The 20,478-nt window shown below is 33.3% G+C and overlaps 1 protein-coding gene across 4 annotated transcripts in view; it reads right to left on the bottom strand.

Annotated features, from left to right (window-relative positions):
* Positions 1–3,291: 3,291 nt before the first annotated feature.
* cdc14b (cell division cycle 14B) overlaps positions 3,292–20,478 on the bottom strand; it is a 50,834-nt gene continuing 33,647 nt past the window's right edge. For 2 of the 4 annotated variants that reach the window (XM_079827513.1, XM_079827514.1), the window contains exons 13-16: positions 12,175–12,222; positions 10,016–10,069; positions 9,753–9,918; positions 3,292–3,750 (exon numbers count right to left, since the gene is read on the bottom strand). In XM_079827513.1, coding sequence (XP_079683639.1) covers positions 3,748–3,750; positions 9,753–9,918; positions 10,016–10,069; positions 12,175–12,222 — 271 coding nt within the window. In that variant the 3' untranslated portion in view covers positions 3,292–3,747. The remainder of the gene's footprint in view (positions 3,751–9,752; positions 9,919–10,015; positions 10,070–12,174; positions 12,223–20,478) is intronic. The other 2 variants (XM_079827515.1, XM_079827516.1) reach the window with 1 other exon arrangement.

Here is a 20,478-nt window from a genome sequence, read left to right as displayed (position 1 = left end):
ATGTTTACATTTACATCGATTTAAAGGGAAAGGCGGGCAGTGACGGTGGAGCGAACGTTACGTAATCAAACCGTCTTTTGTGTTTTAGCAGCTGCGAAACCCTTTAATGACTGTTCTTCTTCAGTATAACGCCCATAATTCACCATATCTTAATATCTCTCTGATTTTAAACAAAGTGACTCAATGCTTTTTTTTCTCCCTGTGATGTTCATAATATTGTACGCTATAAGGAAGATTCTTTATTTAGGGAATAAATGACGAAGCGGTAAAGGAATAAACACGTATTTTATTTTTAATAGAATTGTAATTAGAGTTATTTTCTGGAGATAGGCTATGCTTGAATTCTCTGTAAAGTTGTTATTTCTGATTTAGCTGTGAAACGCTTTGAGCTTCTTATTAAACTACAGTATAAAGTTTATATTACAGTTTAAGAACCGATGCGAACTAATAAACAAGCCTTGAGTTTTAATGCATGCATATTATAAAGCTGAGCATTATTAGAACAGTTATATATATATATATATATATATATATATATATATGAAATATAAATATAAATAAAATACAAATGTGTGTATATATAAAATATAAATGTGTATAAATATAAATGTGTATATTTATAAAATATAAATGTGTGTATATATAAAATATAAATGTGTGTATATATAAAATATAAATGTGTGTATATATAAATTATAAATGTGTATATATAAAATATAAATGTGTATATTTATAAAATATAAATGTGTGTATATATAAAATATAAATGTGTTTATAAATAAAATATAAATGTGCATAAATATAAAATATAAATGTGTATATATATATATAAAATATAAATGTGTATATATATAAATTGTATATATTTATAAAATATAAATGTGTATATATATATAAAAGTGTATATATATAATATAAATGTGTATATATATAAAATATAAATATGTATATATTTATAAAATATAAATGTGTATATATATAAAATATAAATGTGTGCATATATATATTTAAATGTGTATATATATATAAAATATAAATGTGTGTGTATATATATATAATGTGTATATATAAATGTGTGTATATATATAAATGTGTATATATATAAAATATAATGTGTATATATTTATGAAATATAAATGTGTGTGTATATATATATATAAATGTGTATATATATATATAAAATATAAATGTGTATGTTTATAAAATATAAATGTGTATGTATATAAAATATAAATGTGTATGTATATAAAATATAAATGTGTATATATATAAAATATAAATGTGTGTGTATATAAAATATAAATGTGTGTATATAAAATATAAATGTGTATATATATCAAATGTAAATGTGTATATATATAAAATATAAATGTGTGTGTATATAAAATATAAATGTGTATGTATATAAAATATAAATGTGTATATATATAAAATATAAATGTGTGTGTGTATATATATATATATATAAATGTGTGTATACACTCACCTAAAGGATTATACGGAACACACACTAATACTGTGTTTGACCCCTTTCTCCTTCAGAACTGCCTTAATTCTACGTGTTATTGACTCAACAAGGCGCTGAAAGCATTCTTTAGAAATGTTGGCCCATATTGATAGGAGAGCATCTGCAGTTGATGGAGATTTGTGGGATGCACATCCAGGGCACGAAGCTCCCGTTCCACCACATCCCAAAGATGCTCTATTGGGTTGAGATCTGGTGACTGTGGCGGCCATTTTAGTCCAGTGAACTCATTGTCATGTTCAAGAAACCAGTTTGAAATGATTGGAGCTTTGTGACGGTGCATTATCCTGCTGGAAGTAGCCATCAGAGGATGGGGACATGGTGCTCATAAAGGGATGGACATGGTCAGAAACAATGCTCAGGTAGGCCGTGGCATTTAAACCATGCCCAATTGGCACTAAGGGGCCTAAAGTGTGCCAAGAAAACATCCCCCACACCATTACACCACCACCACTAGCCTGCACAGTGGTAACAAGGCATGATGGATCCATGTTCTCATTCTGTTTACGCCAAATTCTGACTCGACCATCTGAATGTCTCAACAGAAATCCAGACTCATCAGACCAGGCAACATTTTTCCAGTCTTCAACTGTCCAATTTTGGTGAGCTGGTGCAAATTGTCGCCTCTTTTTCCTATTTGTAGTGGAAATGAGTGGTACCCGGTGGGGTCTTCTGCTGTTGTAGCCCATCCACCTCAAGGTTGTGCGTGTTGTGGCTTCACAAATGCTTTGCTGCAGACCTCGGTTGTAACGAGTGGTTATTTCAGTCAAAGTTGCTCTTCTATCAGCTTGAATCAGTCGGCCCATGACCTCTGACCTCTAGCATCAACAAGGCATTTTCTCCCACAGGACTGCCGCATACTGGATGCTTTTCCCTTTTCACACCATTCTTTGTAAACCCTAGAAATGGTTGTGTGTGAAAATCCCAGTAACTGAGCAGATTGTGAAATACTCAGACACCAACAACCATGCCACGCTCAAAATTGCTTAAATCCCCTTTCTTTCCCATTCCGACATTCAGTGTGGAGTTCAGGAGATTGACCAGGACCACACCCCTAAATGCATTGAAGCAACTGCCATGTGATTGGTTGATTATATAATTGCATTAATGAGAAATTGAACAGGTGCTCCTAATAATCCTTTAGGTGAGTGTGTATATAAAATATAAATGTGTGTATATATAAAATATAAATATATATAAAATATAAATGTGTATATATATATATAAATGAGTATATATATAAAATATAAATGTGTATATATATATTTATATAAATGAGTATATATAAAATATAAATGTACATATATATAAATGTGTATATATATATAAAATGTGTTTATATATAAATGTGTAAATATATAAAATATAAATTTGTATATATAAAATATAAATGTGTATATATATATATAAAATGTGTATATATATATAAAAAAATATAAATGTGTATATATATATATAAAATATGTGTGTATATATATATATATATATAAATGTGTGTATATATAAAATATAAATGTGTATATATATATATATAAAATATATAAACGTGTGTATATATATATATATATATATATATATATAAAAATGTGTATATTTATATAAAATATAAATTTGTGTATATAAATATATAGAAAAAATAAAAGTGTATATTCAATATAACTATATATAAATAATGTAGAAATGAATGAAAAGCAAATCAACCCAGATTATTAATCTCTAAAGCAAGCACTCAGAAACACATAATGACGGTCATTCATTACCCACAATGCAACTGCAGAAAGGATTTATTGAAAGGGATATGACTCGAATCCTTTCCTATTATACTGTATATACACATGTGAAATTATCATGATTTAAATTGGTCATCAAAATAAAGGTATGCAGTATTTACAGTAAAAAAAACTATCAAATTTCAGCTCATACACAGCGCTCAGTCATGATTCACATTGGGCCGTTTACAGTCCGTCTGGAGTATGAATACAGTATTAAAAACAATATTACAGCTTTAGTAATGCATAATGGCAAAGGCAGCGTCTGACACTCATATTTACAACGGCATAAAAGATGCTTTAAAAAAAAAAAAACTCTTTATAAAATGAAAATGCAGATTTTGAAGTGGAACCGTTTCCGTGTTGAATACTGTTGATAGAAGAAGAAGAGGAGGTCATGTGATCCGCAGCCGCTCTCAGCGCAGGAGAGGAGCTCGAGCTTTAGAGATGGAGTTACTGTGAAAACAACACACACTTTAAACACCAGCCCAGAGACAAACAGCAGCACATGCACATGCTCTGAAGCAGAAGCAGGAGGAGGAGGAGGAGAGGAACGAAGGAAATCTGGTACCATGGTCTCTGAAAGCGCACCGATGGCATAGCGTGAAGCACTGTCCGTCTTCTGGACACACACCGTCTATCACAGGTGAGGTTTGCAAAGGCAGTGGAAAGATAAAAACCTGTTAAACTAACTCATCTGTGACCCGGCTCATGTGTCCCGTCTACAGCTGGCATTCACACCATAACCACACACGTGTCTGGAGCAGCAAATCAGCACATCAGGTAACGATTTGACCAAAAATAAAAACCTCAAAACCATTATTTTGCTTTTTTTTTTTTTTTTTTTGCCCTCATAAGGTTTTTGAGTAAGTTCACTGATAAGGTTTGTATTGTAAATATTTTCTACTATTAAAAGGTGGATTTTTTTTTCTAATGAAAAAGTGCATTTCTTTGTGATTTTAAAACACTTGAAGGAAACGGTTGACTTTCAGCAGTTATTGTCTATGGGGCAGATTTCTGCTTGTTGAACATCAGATACAGATGAATTAGCACATAGGCCTACATTACATTTATCTGAATGCATTAATGAGAGAGTGATGGTGTGTGTGAATTACTCATACTGTCTCTATTCATTATGAAGCTGTGGTTTGTAGTACTTACTGCAAAGGTATTCAAATGTATGCCTATAACAGTTGAGTTTCTGAGCTACTTTAGTGACTTTACTTTAGTCACAGGACAGCGTTGAGACTGCGTTTCTGCGCGCGATCTTCGCGTGATGTGCGAGCTTCTGTCTGAGTGTATATATCAGGCATTAGCTCAAACTAATACACATCTGATGGTTGAAAACTGCACAATCGCTTTAAATATTGAAACTGGTAAGCCTTTAAACGCATTTACTTGACAAACTTTATGAGCACGAAAGTGAAAGCGGCTTTGGGGCTTGCGCGCGCCGTGTGTGTGTGTGTGTGTCGGTGGCAGCGCGTATAGGCTATAAGAACAGCAATTAACTGACCTGTATAAACTGTGTAAAACGTGCAGTTACTATAGTGATTCTGAGCATCTATAAACACAGATAACTGCTCCTGCTTCTCTGTGTGCCTACAAACTGCACTTGATGTGACTGACGGGGCGGAGTCACGTGAAAACCGAAATAACCGACATGGGAAAAATATGTGGGTTAGAGGATCTGAATGTCGGTTTCGGTTATTTTTCGATTAATCGTACAGCCCTAAATCAGGGCTTCTGCAGGCCAACTGTAGACCTTTTTAAAGGAACACGCCACTATTCTTGAGAATAGCCTCATTTTCCGACTCCCCTAGAGTTGAACAGTTGAGTTTTACCACCATTCAGCCGATCTCCGGGTCAGCACTTTTAGCATAGCTTAGCATAGATCATTGAATCTGATTAGACCGTTAGCATCTCGCTCAAAAATGACCAAAGAGTTTCCATATTTTTCCTATTTAAAACTTGCCTCTTCTGTAGTTTCATCGTGTACTAAGACCGACGGAAAATGAGAAGTTGTGATTTTCTAGGCCGATATGGCAGGAACTATACTTTCGCGATTTTAATATGCAAATATTACATTTCTGAGCGTGACTTAAAGAGAATGACATATTTAAAGGGTTAGTTCACCCAAAAATGAAAATTCTGTCATTAATGACTTACCCTCAGTGAGTCGATTCAGCGGTTCAGAGCGTTATGAATCAGTGAGTCGATTCAGCGGTTCAGAGCGTTATGAATCAGTGAGTCGATTCAGCGGTTCAGAGCGTTATGAATCAGTGAGTCGATTCAGCGGTTCAGAGCGTTATGAATCAGTGAGTCGATTCAGCGGTTTGAATCGCCAAATTTCAGCAGTTTGGCGGTTTGACACGCGATCCGAATCACCATTCGGCTCAGTGATTCATAACGCTTCAAAGCTTGATGATGCCGTGTTTTGAAATCGTCATCTCTATATAAGTCGTTATTTAGGGTTTTTTTGCGCACAAAAACTATTCTCGTCTTCATAAAGTTATTGTAGAACCACTGTAGTGAGATGGACTTTGTAACTTTAGTCTTTAGTGTCTTTTAAGGGTCTTGAGAGTGTAAAGTGCATTGAGCCAATGGAGGCCTTTCAGAGCATCAGATTTACACTAAAATATCTTCATTTGTGTCTGAAGATGAACGGAGGTCTGACGGGTGTCCAACCACATGAGGGTCAGTCATTAATGACAGAATTTTCATTTTTGGGTGAACTAACCCTTTAATATTTTAAAAATGATTTTATTTACAACACGGAAACGCCTGGAACTCAAGGAAGTGTTGTGACGAATGACACGAAAAATAAAAGACTGACAGTAGGGGTGTAACGCTACACAAAACTCACGGTTCGGTACGTTCCTCGGTTTGAAATCACGGTTCGGTATGAGTTCTGTACAGCAGTTTTACAAAATTACTTTTTATTTATTTTTTATATTTAATAGTGGTTTACTGAAGAAGAAAAAAAAAGTGTCTGTCCTTGAATTAATTAAATTGTATCTAAAAGTTTATTGAAGATATTTCTGTAAATTATATAGGGAGCTCTTACTTGCACATTAATATTAAAGATACACTGTGTAACTTTTTTAGTTTATTCTTAGCTAAAAACACTTAGTTCTTTCAAAAAAATATGTGCTCATTAATGTATATTTACTTCTTTCAAGTAATAAAGTATTCTCGTAAGTTTATAATATGCCATTGAAAATACATACGGGTGAGGGTTCGAATGCGGGTCGCCATGTTGCCCCTCCATCTTGAAAGTACATTAGCCAAAGAGGGACATACCCGTGAATTCAAGCTTCGCCTTTGGCGTTTTAACACTCGATGGCGTCGAATGTGGACGAGGTCGAACTGGAAGCCATGTTAATCTTGGACTAAATCAGCCACCGTAGGAGTTAAAACGAAATCGGAATTGAGAGGAACAGAAACTAATATTCACTGGATGGTCATATACCAGTTCACCACTAGATGGGGGAAAATATCACACAGTGTAGCTTTAAAAGTTAACAAAATAGAGCCCAAACTATTAGCCTAAATTCAGTTGCTATTTATTTTTAGGTATAATAATTAACACTCAAATAACACATTGTATGCAAACATCTTGCAAACTTCTAAATCTAATTATAAAATAGTTTTTTTCTCCAATTCGTTGTGGAAATATAATAATTTATACACAGTGTCTGTCATTTTCATGACATTTATTTAACATGCATGAAATAACAGGTTAAGTAGAATATAATGAATATAACGGCTAATATAATGAATATAACGGCTAATATAGAGCATATATTTAGTGAAAGAGTTGATTTCTCTAGTGAATAAAATTCTGTGGACACTGAATGACTGCCTGAGGTAAATGTGATGCTAACGCTACATGACATTGTTTAGTTTACAGCAGTTATATTGACGTCTTTCCGCCGTTGAAACACTGATTGAGTGATTACACCACATATGATACATGACAGTAAGTTGTAATGTAACCTCAGCATACCTTCAGATGTTCATTCATGTTTATTCTTTAGTAAGAGATGATTGATCACCTTCACAGATGATCGCGTTCACGCGCAGCCGCTTGAACTGTGATCAGTGATCAGTCACGCCACATAGAGCATCAAAACGGCATTTATCGTTTGAATTTCGTGATAAAATGGACTGAATACTTAATATTTTTGTGTGGGAACTCGGATTGAAGTGTGTTCTGCGCTTTAAACAAGCCGACTGTGAACGGTTAAAGATTGCACTCGGAAACCGTTCGGTAACGTTACACGTGTGCACTGAACCTAACCCCCCCCCAAATAAACTCTCCGGTTCTACGCGATTCACGTAAATGACCCAATTGACCAAGAAAACGGCGATTGTCGCCGAAAAGCGACAAGTTTGCAGGTGTGGTAATAATCAATTGGCATTTTGCGACCTTTTTTCCGGCTGGTGCGACTGAATTTGGTTGGAGGTGCCGACTGATAAGAGCCATTTCTGTTACACATGAGAAACATCGGACGGCAAACGAAACGAAAGCAGAAAGCCACAGCGTTACTAAACCGCGCTGGAGATCCAGTGAGAACGCGCTTGAGTTCACCTCAGTATTAATAACATCGCTACTGCGAGATCTAGAGGAAGCGTTCGTGCAGAATCCTCTGTTATAAACCACAGATCTCAGATCAGAGCTGACGCAGAGACCAGGAGAAACATTCATTTCAGTCCACAAATCACAAACATTCACCATGATTTAATGTAGTGACAGCCCATGGTATTGACCAATACATTTTTGCGTCACAGAAATCCTAGGGCCCTATTTTAATGCCATGATATTGAATTTAAGACTTTCTGCTCCAGTTTAAGACATTTTTAAGGCCTTACATCGTGTAAGGTCAGATTAAGACCCGCGGAAACCCTGTGGAGGATCATGTGACACACAGTGCGTTTACATGGAGCACTGTAATCGGTTTAAAAGTCCAATCCGAATGAAAATGCACCATATAAACACCTCAATCGGAATAAAAATGGCCAAACCGAATGAAATTGTAATGGGTTTGAGAGAGGTGGGATAAACCTTTTCACGAACCGATCAAACGAAAAATTCCACCATAAACGACCTGATCCGATTACTTTGAGTGCACGTCTTTCTGTGACGTGATATACAGCGCGCGCCTCCACATGAAGAGCGCGCGCCGCGCTCACACCAGGCTAATGTTGACAAGAGAGGAAAGTTCATTTTTCTGAGGTATTAAACTTTTTTTTCCGTAACATGTTATGAACATGATGATGGAATAATGACACAGACATAGCTACACCATCTCATCTTGACAGTGTTTGTCCTAGGCTTCAACTGTGCCTGACAGAATCATTTATTTTTCTGAGGTGATTCTTACACTTTACGACAAATAAAAAATAGCTTTTATAAAACTGTACAAGTCCTGGTGGCCGTTGAGAGTTGCCATTGCAACGGGGAACATTCAAGCTGCTGGAGAGGACGTGTCGACATTTCTCTGTTTCTCGTTAGTTAGCTATAAAAAAAAAAGTTCAACAACTGCTTCAAATTGGTTAAGTAACATTACACACAGTCTACTTTAATTACTTTTGTTAATATTTATACCTTTGTGGTTATGGTATCTTTCCTTAATCATCTGAAATATCTATGTTTAGTTCTAGTGATGATGCTGAACACGTCTTGAATGCTTTCATTCATATTTCACCGTACATCCTATGTTTTTATTAATAATTTGAGTGCATTTTATAGTTAATTTTGTGTTTTTCAAAATAAATGAATTTAATTCATTTTGATTCCGCATTCATCATTCACAGCTGTTGAAATAGCCATTGTATAGCACATAAATTAGGTTAAACTACCGCATGTCCGCCCACAGAAAAATAAATAAATATATAAATTACCAACACAGAACAATTGATCCACGATACTAACATTACGAATCTGAGGCGGCAGACAAACTGTGTGCGCATGTCACAAAATGATTCTGACTGAAATGTAAACACATGTAAACACCAGATCGGTTTAGATAACGTCTCATGTAAACAGTCCACAGAATCTTTCAATCGGAATGATTTTAATCGGAATGACAAAAAAGTGCGCATGTAAACGTGGCTACTGAAGACTGGAGTAATGATGCTTTGATCACATGATATAAATTATATTTGACAATATATTCCCATAGGAAACATCTGATTTACATTACAAAAATATTTAGCAATTTTTCCGTCGTTTTTGGCGAGCATAAAACCTTTGAGCGGAGGCATTATCTGTGAGCTGTGATGGTGTAACCAGGTGTAAACGGGCCACTGATCTGGGAGCAGTCATTTAAAGTGAAGCACAGCGTGCAAGCAGAGACGAGAGACGGCGCTCAGCCCATCAGAGTCATGCAGGAAAGCTGAAGATGGGGCGGCCGTAAGGAAGAGTTCCCCAGCCCATAATCACATGATGGACTTACTGAGCTGAGGGAAAGGGCCGCTCTGTGGGGCTTTAAGTGCTTTACGTTCGACAGCTTGAGGAAATTACTGTGGGCCATAGAGCTAACGTCAGAGAACACGCCGTCCGTTTCACAGGCCATTACGGTCAAGCTGCCTAAAGACTGAGCGAGCCTCGAGTGTAAAGGGCTGTGAAAGCAAAACCTCACGTCACACTAGAGCTCGCTCCAGATGCTTCAGGGATATAATGCAAAACATCCAGACATGGAGTCCCTGAGATACTCACCTACTGGCCCTGATGGATCCCAGCGAAGCCCGGGTCCTTTTCCTCTTATCGGAGCTACAGGAAGGACATTCACAGGAGAGACACAGTGGAGAGAAAGGGCACATTCAAATCATTGAAAAATAAAACCCTCACTTAAATGTTTTCTCTTTTTTTTGGTCAGTAATCGAACACACATGCTCTAAATAATTCATTAAATATATAAAATGTAAAGAAAAAAAGTAATCGAACATCAATGTTATAATTAATTATTAAAAAAGAAAAAAAAAATGGTGTCAGTTTTGTCAAACACCAATGCTATAATTAAATAAAGAAATATTTAACATTTATATCATTAAAATATATATTTTTTGTCAGTAATCAAACACCAATGCTCTAAATAATTAATACAAAATTTAAATGTTCATTTAAAATGTAATAAAAAAAATGTATGTCAGTAATCGAACATCAATGCTATAATTAATTATTAAAAAAAGTAAACAAAATAAATAAAAAAACACTATTTGTCAGTTTTGTCAAACACCAATGCTATAATTAAATAAAGAAATATTTAACATTTATATCATTAAAATATATATTTTTTGTCAGTAATCAAACACCAATGCTCTAAATAATTAATACAAAATTTAAATGTTCATTTAAAATGTAATAAAAAAAATGTATGTCAGTAATCGAACATCAATGCTATAATTAATTATTAAAAAAAGTAAACAAAATAAATAAAAAAACACTATTTGTCAGTTTTGTCAAACACCAATGCTATAATTAAATAAAGAAATATTTAACATTTATATAATTAAAATATATATTTTTTGTCACTAATCAAAACACCAATGCTCTAAATAATTAATACAAAATTTAAATGTTCATTTAAAATGTAATAAAAAAAATGTATGTCAGTAATCGAACATCAATGCTATAATTAATTATTAAAAAAAGTAAACAAAATAAATAAAAAAACACTATTTGTCAGTTTTGTCAAACACCAATGCTATAATTAAATAAAGAAATATTTAACATTTATATAATTAAAATATATATTTTTTTGTCAGTAATCAAAACACCAATGCTCTAAATAATTAATACAAAATTTTAAATGTTCATTTAAAATGTAATAAAAAAAATGTATGTCAGTAATCGAACATCAATGCTATAATTATTAAAAAAAGTAAACAAAATAAATAAAAAAACACTATTTGTCAGTTTTGTCAAACACCAATGCTATAATTAAATAAATAAATATTTAACATTTATATCATTAAAATATATATTTTTTGTCAGTAATCAAACACCAATGCTCTAAATAATTAATTAAAAATATATTTAAAAAAACATTTTTGTCAGTATTTTACGACAAATATATAGCTATAATTAATTAATTAATATTGACAAAATAATGTAAATAATTTGAAAATAAAACCCTCACTTTCTTAATAATCTAACCTTAACCCAGTAATCGAACACCAATGCTCTAAATAATTATTAAATATTAAACATTTATATAAATTAAAAAAATATTTTTTTTGTCAGTTATCGAACACCAAGGCTATGAATTTAATTTGCCAGTATTTTACGACAAATATATACCTATAAATAATTAATAATTAACACTAATGGCCTAAATAATTAAATAAATATTAAACATTTATATACTTGAAATATTTTTTAAAAATGTTTTTGTCAGTAATCGAACACCAATGCTATAAATAATTTATTATTAACAATGTAAAAAACAACATTTGTCAGTATTTTAAGACAAATATATACCTATACATTTTATTTGTCAGTAATCAAACACCAATGCTATAAATAATAAAAACGTAAATGAATAATAAAAAAATATTTAAAAAAATGTGTCATTAATCGAACACCAATGCTATGAAAAATAATTAAATATTAAAAACACAAATAAATACATTTAAAATAAAAACAAAGCAAAATTAAATACTTAAATATTTATTTGTCAGTAATCAAACACCAATGCTTATTGATTATTGAAATATTAACTAAAAATCTTCTCTACTTTAATTGAATAATTCTGTTGGATTATGATGTTGGCCTATTTTAAAGAGATTTGTCAAAAGTACTATTGTCTGTATTTAAATTCTAATAAGGACTACAGATGACACACTCATATTCACATGAGGAAGAGCATGATTTACCTGAATGGCTTTGATGTGGATTTGGTGTGAATGGTGTTTTCCTCCAGCCTGTGAGTAAAGAGAGCACACGCGTGACACATGCAGTCAGACAGGAGGACACATGACTTCAGCAACACGGCATTCCGTGACCATAGAGGGAGCGAGCACACGTCAGTCACACGCTACACGCGTGTGCTGTTTTATGAAGAGCTTCCGGGGCTCATGTTCATGACGTGTACAGGCTAAAGGTTTGTGTTTAATACAGAACTTGGCTCATTTATAATAAACACAGCTGGTTATTGTTTCGCTGAACTTCTATGTTGTGGCAGAGAGAAGCTGCAGAATGCAATAAATAATTCAATATTAAACATGTAACATTTAAAAAAAAATTCAAAAATAAAACTTAAAAACGCGTTTTTTTTTTGTTGCCAGTAATTGAAAACCAATGCTCTAAATAATAAATATTTAAATAAATAATAAAAAAATACTAAATAAAATTAAAAAAATCTTTTTTGTCAGTAAATCGAACACCAAATGCTCTAAATAAGAAAAATGCAAATAAATAATAATAAAAAAATTACAAAAATGTATAAATATATATAAATAAATAAAAAAATGGTCAATAATCAAAACACCAATGCTCTAAATAATAAAAATAAATAACACAATTTAAAAAATAAATAATTAAAAAAAATCTTTTTTTTTCAGTAAATCGAACACCAAATGCTCTAAATAATAAAAATGCAAATAAATAAAATAATTATTGTAATTAAAATAAATTAAAACATTATTTGTCAGTAAAATTAAATTCTCACTTAAAATGTGATTTCTTTTGTCGAACAACAATGCACTAAATCAATTATTAAATTGTAAAAAAAAAAAAAAAACATTTTCAGTAATTGAACGCCAATGCTATAAATAATTATTGTAATTAAAATAAATTAAAACATTATTTGTCAGTAATCGAACACCAATGCTATAAATAATTAAAAATAAAAAAATAAAATACTCAAAATGTGAATTTTTTTGTCGAACACCAAAACTAAATAATTTATTATTAAAATGTAAATAAATAAAAACATTTTTGCCAGTAATCGAACACCAATGCTATAAATAATTAATATTAATTTTGTAACATTTAATCTCCATTAGACATTTAGATAAAGAGGGAGACACAACACATACGTCAGAAACAATCCAGTTACATAATGTGTGTGATTGGTCATGTTTTTGAATTATTAAATTATGTACTGAGCAGTTATGAAGGATAATAAATGGACTCAACATGTGGAAGATACAACTCAGCTGGTTCAGTTCCCAAAGACTGACAAACACATCACGCTTACCCTGGTAAAACTCAACACACCAATCAAACCTCATGAATCTGATCTCAAAAGACCATAATAATAATAATAATAATAATAATAATAATAATAATAATAATAATAATGATCCTCCAGTGAATTTGAAGGAATGTTCCAGGTTTCATACATGTTTTGAGCTCTATTAACAGCAGCATGTGCGTCATAATGTCCATCACCACAGACAATAAATGACTGGTCCACATTTTAGGATAAAATTTCAATCAAAAATTGGGTTGCACACAGTTTTAAACATCATAGATCTTAAAAGACTAAAGTGGAAGTCATTTACTACCCTGGTTATGTAAATGTATATCTAAACCCCTGCAGTGGCCATGTAACTACAGCAAGCCTAGTTAGTTCTAGGGTTAGTATAGTTAACTAAAACCATACTATAAAAACATGTTAGTTACTTAATATATTAATAATAAATACTATATAGACATATTTAAAAACATTTTAGTATGTAAAAATTGACACAAGTCAAAATTCGAAACAATTCGAAATTGACATACCAAGTCGAAATTGACAGTATGTCAGTTTCAGATTTCGACTTAGCATGTTAATTTTGACTTGGTATGTAAAATTCGACTTTTAGTATGTCATGTTCAAATTAGTATGTCAATTGATGTCAATATGTCAACTGACCTACTAAGTCGAAATTCGAAACTGACATACTAAAAGTCGAATTTGACATACCAAGTTGAAATTCGAAATTGATATACACCAAGTCGAAATTGACATACTAAGTCGTCGAAATGTACATACCAAGTCGAAATTCGAAATTGATATGCCAAGTCAAATCGAAATTGTCGTATTAAGTTGAAATTGACAAACCAAGATGAAATTGACATAGTATGTCAATTTCGACTTGACTTAGTATGTCAATTTCAACTTAGTATGTCAATTTCAACGACTTAGTATGTCAATTTCGAATTTCATCTTGGTATGTCAATTTCAACTTAGTACGACAATTTCGATTTGACTTGGCATATCAATTTCGAATTTCGATTTGGTATGTACATTTCGACGACTTAGCATGTCAATTTCGAATTGCGGCTTAGTATGTCAATTTCGACGACTTGGTATGTCAATTTCAACGACTTACTAAGTCAAGTCAAGTCGAAATTGACATACTAAGTCAAGTCGAAATTGACATTCCAAGTCGTCGAAATTGACATACTAAGCCGCAGTTCGAAATTGACATGCTAAGTAGTCGAAATTGACATACTAAGTCGTCAAAATTGACATATTAAGTTGTCGAAATTGACATGCTAAGTCGAAATTCGAAATTGACATGCTAAGTCGTCGAAATTGACATGCTAAGTCGAAATTCGAAATTGACATGCTAAGTCGTCAAAATTGACATACGAAGTCGTCGAAATTCGAAATTGACATGCTAAGTCGTCGAAATTGACATACTAAGTCGTCAAAATTGACATACTAAGTCGAAATTTCGAAATTGACATGTTAAGTAGTCGAAATTGACATACTAAGTCGTCAAAATTGACATACTAAGCCGCAATTCGAAATTGACATGCTAAGTAGTCGAAATTGACATACTAAGTTGTCGAAATTGACATGCTAAGTCGAAATTCGAAATTGACATGCTAAGTCGTCAAAATTGACATACTAAGTCGTCGAAATTGACATGCTAAGTCGAAATTCGACATTGACATGCTAAGTCATCGAAATTGACATGCTAAGTCGTCGAAATTGACATGCTAAGTCGTCGAAATTGACATGCTAAGTCGTCGAAATTGACATGCTAAGTTGAAATTGACATGCTAAGTTGAAATTGACATACTAAGTCGAAATTGACATACTAAGTCGAAATTGACATGCTAAGTTGAAATTGACATACTAAGTCGAAATTGACATGCTAAGTCGTCGAAATTGACATGCTAAGTCGAAATTGACATACTAAGTCGTCGAAATTGACATGCTAAGTCGTCGAAATTGACATGCTAAGTTGAAATTGACATACTAAGTCGTCGAAATTGACATGCTAAGTCGTCGAAATTGACATGCTAAGTCGAAATTGACATACTAAGTCGAAATTGACATGCTAAGTCGTCGAAATTGACATGCTAAGTCGAAATTGACATACTAAGTCGAAATTGACATGCTAAGTCGTCGAAATTGACATGCTAAGTCGAAATTGACATGCCAAGTCGTCGAAATTGACATGCTAAGCCGAAATTGACATACTAAGTCGTCGAAATTGACATGCTAAGTCGAAATTGACATACTAAGTCGAAATTGACATACTAAGTCGTCGAAATTGACATGCTAAGTCGAAATTGACATGCTAAGCCGAAATTGACATACTAAGTCGTCGAAATTGACATGCTAAGTCGAAATTGACATACTAAGTCGTCGAAATTGACATGCTAAGTCGAAATTGACATGCTAAGCCGAAATTTGAAATTGACATACATTGCAAGTTCTTTACTGGAACGCTGATTCTATTTTATTTAAAAAAAAAACTGTCAGTGAATTATTGTTGGTTATAGTCAACATTAAGCCACAAATGCCGAGAATAGAGCTCATCTTTCGTCAAATCAAACCAAGATGTTCATAAATGAATAAAACAGTGCAGTATCTCAGCCTGACGCCACAGTGGTCAGGAAGCCTGTGATATTTGTAAAGGATGATCCGTCGAGACACTTACAGCGTTCCAGTCCAGAGAAGGGCTAAGAGAGTGCGGGAGAAATCATTTACAATCCCACCCCGTCTATACAGTAATGGATGGAAGGGAAGCCAAACAACATCCAGCAGAAGACAACGCTACAGAGTGCAGAGAGCAGCACAGAGAGCGGCCATCTAGACACAGGGGCGAAATTCAGAACACAACAAAACAAGGAAGGAAGACAGACAGAAGTCTTTTCCCATCACTGCACACTGGATGGATCATTCACTCCGTTTCTGCTTTTCCACACAACATGAACCATGTGCTTTAAAGTGCCCCTGTTATGCTTTTAAAGGCTCTCCATTTTGGGTTTTCAGGTTTACATGCATCCAAGATCAGAAAACACTAATTTTCTCAGTTTCTAAAATGGTTCATTCGAAGATTCCCAAAGCCTGCTCTGCTCTGCTCTGATTGGTCATATGGCCCAGTCTGTTGTGATTGGTCAGAAAGCAAGCACTCATTATCATATCTGAATCTCAGCTCTTGACAATGACACAATGGCGTGGGTTTTACCATATCAATCTCAAAGTGGATTTTCTTTGGCAGCAGAAAACAGCGTCTTCTCCACACAGACAACATGAACCAGGCTCTTCCAGTCTCAGCGACAACTACAGTGTTTGAGGGCGGGGCAAAGAGACGCTGTTCAACCAATCAAGACCACAAGCTGTCATTATGCAAAGACAAAGACGAAATTGACATACTAAGACAAAATTGACATAGTATGTCAATTTCGAATTTTTATCGTAGCATGTCAATTTCGTCTTAGTATGTCAATTTCAGTTTAGTAAGTCAATTTCAGCTTAGTATGTAAAGTTCGACTTCTGTCGTAGTAAGACTAAATTGACATACTATCGACGAAATTGACATACTAAGACGAAATTGACAAGACGAAAGTCTAACTTGACATACTAAGCTGAAACTGACATACTAAGACGAAATTGACAAGACGAAAGTCTAACTTGACATTCTAAGCTGAAACTAACATACTAAGACGAAATTGACAAGATGAAAGTCTAACTTGACATGCTAAGCTGAAACTGACATACTAAGACGAAATTGACAAGACGAAAGTCTAACTTGACATACCAAGTTGAAATTGACTTAGTATGTCAAATTTCAATTTAGTATGTCAGTTTTGACTTTCGTCTTAATATGTCAATTTAAATTTAGTATGTCAAGTTCGACTTTCGTCTAGTCAATTTCGTCTTAGTATGTCAATTTCAACTTGGTATGTCAATTTTGACTTTCGTCTTAGTGTGTGCATTTCGTCTTTCGTCTTTGTATGTGTCTTACTATGTCAATTTTGTCTTAGTATGTCAATTTCAGTTTAGTAAGTCAATTTCAGCTTAGTATGTCAAGTTTGACTTCTGTCGTAGTAAGACTAAATTGACATACTATCGACGAAATTGACATACTAAGACGAAATTGACAAGACGAAAGCCTAACTTGACATACTAAGCTGAAACTGACATACTAAGACGAAATTGACAAGACGAAAGTCTAACTTGACATACTAAGCTGAAACTGACATACCAAGACGAAATTGACAAGACGAAAGTCTAACTTGACATGCTAAGCTGAAACTGACATACTAAGACGAAATTGACAAGACGAAAGTCTAACTTGACATGCTAAGCTGAAACTGACATACTAAGACGAAATTGACAAGACGAAAGTCTAACTTGACATACTAAGCTGAAACTGACATACTAAGACGAAATTGACAAGACGAAAGTCTAACTTGACATGCTAAGCTGAAACTGACATACTAAGACGAAATTGACAAGACGAAAGTCTAACTTGACATACTAAGCTGAAACTGACATACTAAGACGAAATTGACAAGACGAAAGTCTAACTTGACATACCAAGTTGAAATTGACTTAGTATGTAAAATTTCAATTTAGTATGTCAGTTTTGACTTTCGTCTTAATATGTCAATTTAAATTTAGTATGTCAAGTTCGACTTTCGTCTAGTCAATTTCGTCTTAGTATGTCAATTTCAACTTGGTATGTCAATTTTGACTTTCGTCTTAGTATGTGCATTTCGTCTTTCGTCTTTGTATGTGTCTTACTATGTCATTTTTGACTTTCGTCTTAGTATGTGCATTTCGTCTTTGTATGTCAATTTCGTCTTAGTATGTCAAGTTCGACTTTTGTCGTAGTAAGACTAAATTGACATACTAAGACTAAATTGACATACTAAGACGAAATTGACATACAAAGATGAAAGACGAAATGCACATACTAAGACGAAAGTCAAAATTGACATACTAAGACGAAATACAAAACTGACATACTAAATTGAAATTTGACATTGACATACTAAGACGACATGAGACGAAAGTCGTACTTGACATATTAAGAAGAATGTCAAAATTGACATACAAAGACAAAAGTCGAACTTGACATACCAAGTTGAAATTGTCTTAGTATGTCAAATTTCAATTTAGTATGTCAGTTTTGTATTTCGTCTTAGTATGTCAGTTTTGACTTTCGTCTTAGTATGTCAAGTACGACTTTCGTCTTATATCGAAATTGACTGGAAGTGAGACTGGAGTTACTGAGGACTTGTTTCAGTTCAGAATCGACTCTTTCTTTTAGGGGACAAAAACTCCATTTATCTGCACTGAATCTTTGCAGATCTGTAACATTCACCAACAGCTCTATTACACAGGGAATACCCCAACAAGCACAATAGGGGCACTTTAAACAAGGAGCTTTTTTGTTAACAACGAAACATGGAGTGAATGCTCTTTACAGACACAAAACTAATACAATTTAGATGGAAATGGGTATCAAATTCAATCTGTGTCTGCCTGAGATCAGATCCAGTTTACAGTGCAAATGAAAAAGACGTGTGTGTGTTACAATAACACAAAGCAGTTCACACACTTCATGCACATACATCATCAAACATCATCATGCAAAGCCAAGACTTTGGTTAGAACATCTACAAAAGACTGAAAGTGTTATGAGAAAGCGGTTTGTGAAGGTGGAAGCTGGAATAATCTGGAATATAGTGAGACTTTGTGTTGTGACCCCGTTAACACACTTTCCAAACGAGTCTGCTGGAAAACTTTGTTTTTCGAAAAAACATCCCAAGCACTAAATGTTCAAAACAAAGGCTTTTGTATGTCAATTTCGTCTTAGTATGTCATTTTCGACTTTCGTCTTTGTATGTCAATTTCGTCTTAGTATATCAATTTAGTCTTACAAAGATGAAAGACGAAATTGACATACTAAGACAATTACAACTTGGTATGTCAATTTTGACTTTCGTCTTAGTATGTGCATTTCGTCTTTATTCTTTGTATGTCAATTTCGTCTTAGTATGTCATTTTTGACTTTCGTCTTAGTATGTGCATTTCGTCTTTGTATGTCAATTTCGTCTTAGTATGTCAAGTTCGACTTTTGTTGTATTAAGACTAAATTGATATACTAAGACGAAATTGACATACAAAGACGAAATTGACATACTAAGACAAAAGTCGAACTTGACATACTCTAAGACGAAAGTCACCATTGACATACAAAGATGAAAGTCGAAATTGACATACTAAGACGAAAGTCGAAATTGACATACTAAGACGAAAGTCGAAATTGACATACAAAGACGAAAGTCAAAATTGACATACTAAGACGAAAGTCGAACTTGACATACCAAGTTGAAATTGTCTTAGTATGTCAATTTCGTCTTTCATCTTTGTATGTCAATTGTGACTTTTGTCTTAGTATGTCAATTTCGTCTTAGTATTTAAATTTAGTCTTACTATGACAAAAGTCGAACTTGACATACTCTAAGACGAAAGTCACAATTGACATACAAAGACGAAAGTCGAAATTGACATACTAAGACGAAAGTCGAACTTGACATACCAAGTTGAAATTGTCTTAGTATGTCAATTTCGTCTTTCATCTTTGTATGTCAATTGTGACTTTCGTCTTAGAGTATGTCAAGTTCGACTTTTGTCATAGTAAGACTAAATTTAAATACTAAGACGAAAGTCACAATTGACATACAAAGACGAAAGTCGAAATTGACATACTAAGACGAAAGTCGAACTTGACATACCAAGTTGAAATTGTCTTAGTATGTCAATTTCGTCTTTCATCTTTGTATGTCAATTGTGACTTTCGTCTTAGAGTATGTCAAGTTCGTCTAAGTATGTCAAATTTCAATTTAGTATGTCAGTTTTGACTTTCCTCTAAGTATGTCAATTTCAACTTGGTATGTCAAGTTCGAAAGCGGTTTGTGAAGGTGGAAGCTGG

Source organism: Gobio gobio (assembly GCF_949357685.1).
Source record: "Gobio gobio genome assembly, chromosome: 10".
Taxonomy (NCBI): Eukaryota; Metazoa; Chordata; class Actinopteri; order Cypriniformes; family Gobionidae; genus Gobio; species Gobio gobio.
This window is presented reverse-complemented; position numbering and strand designations above follow the sequence as displayed.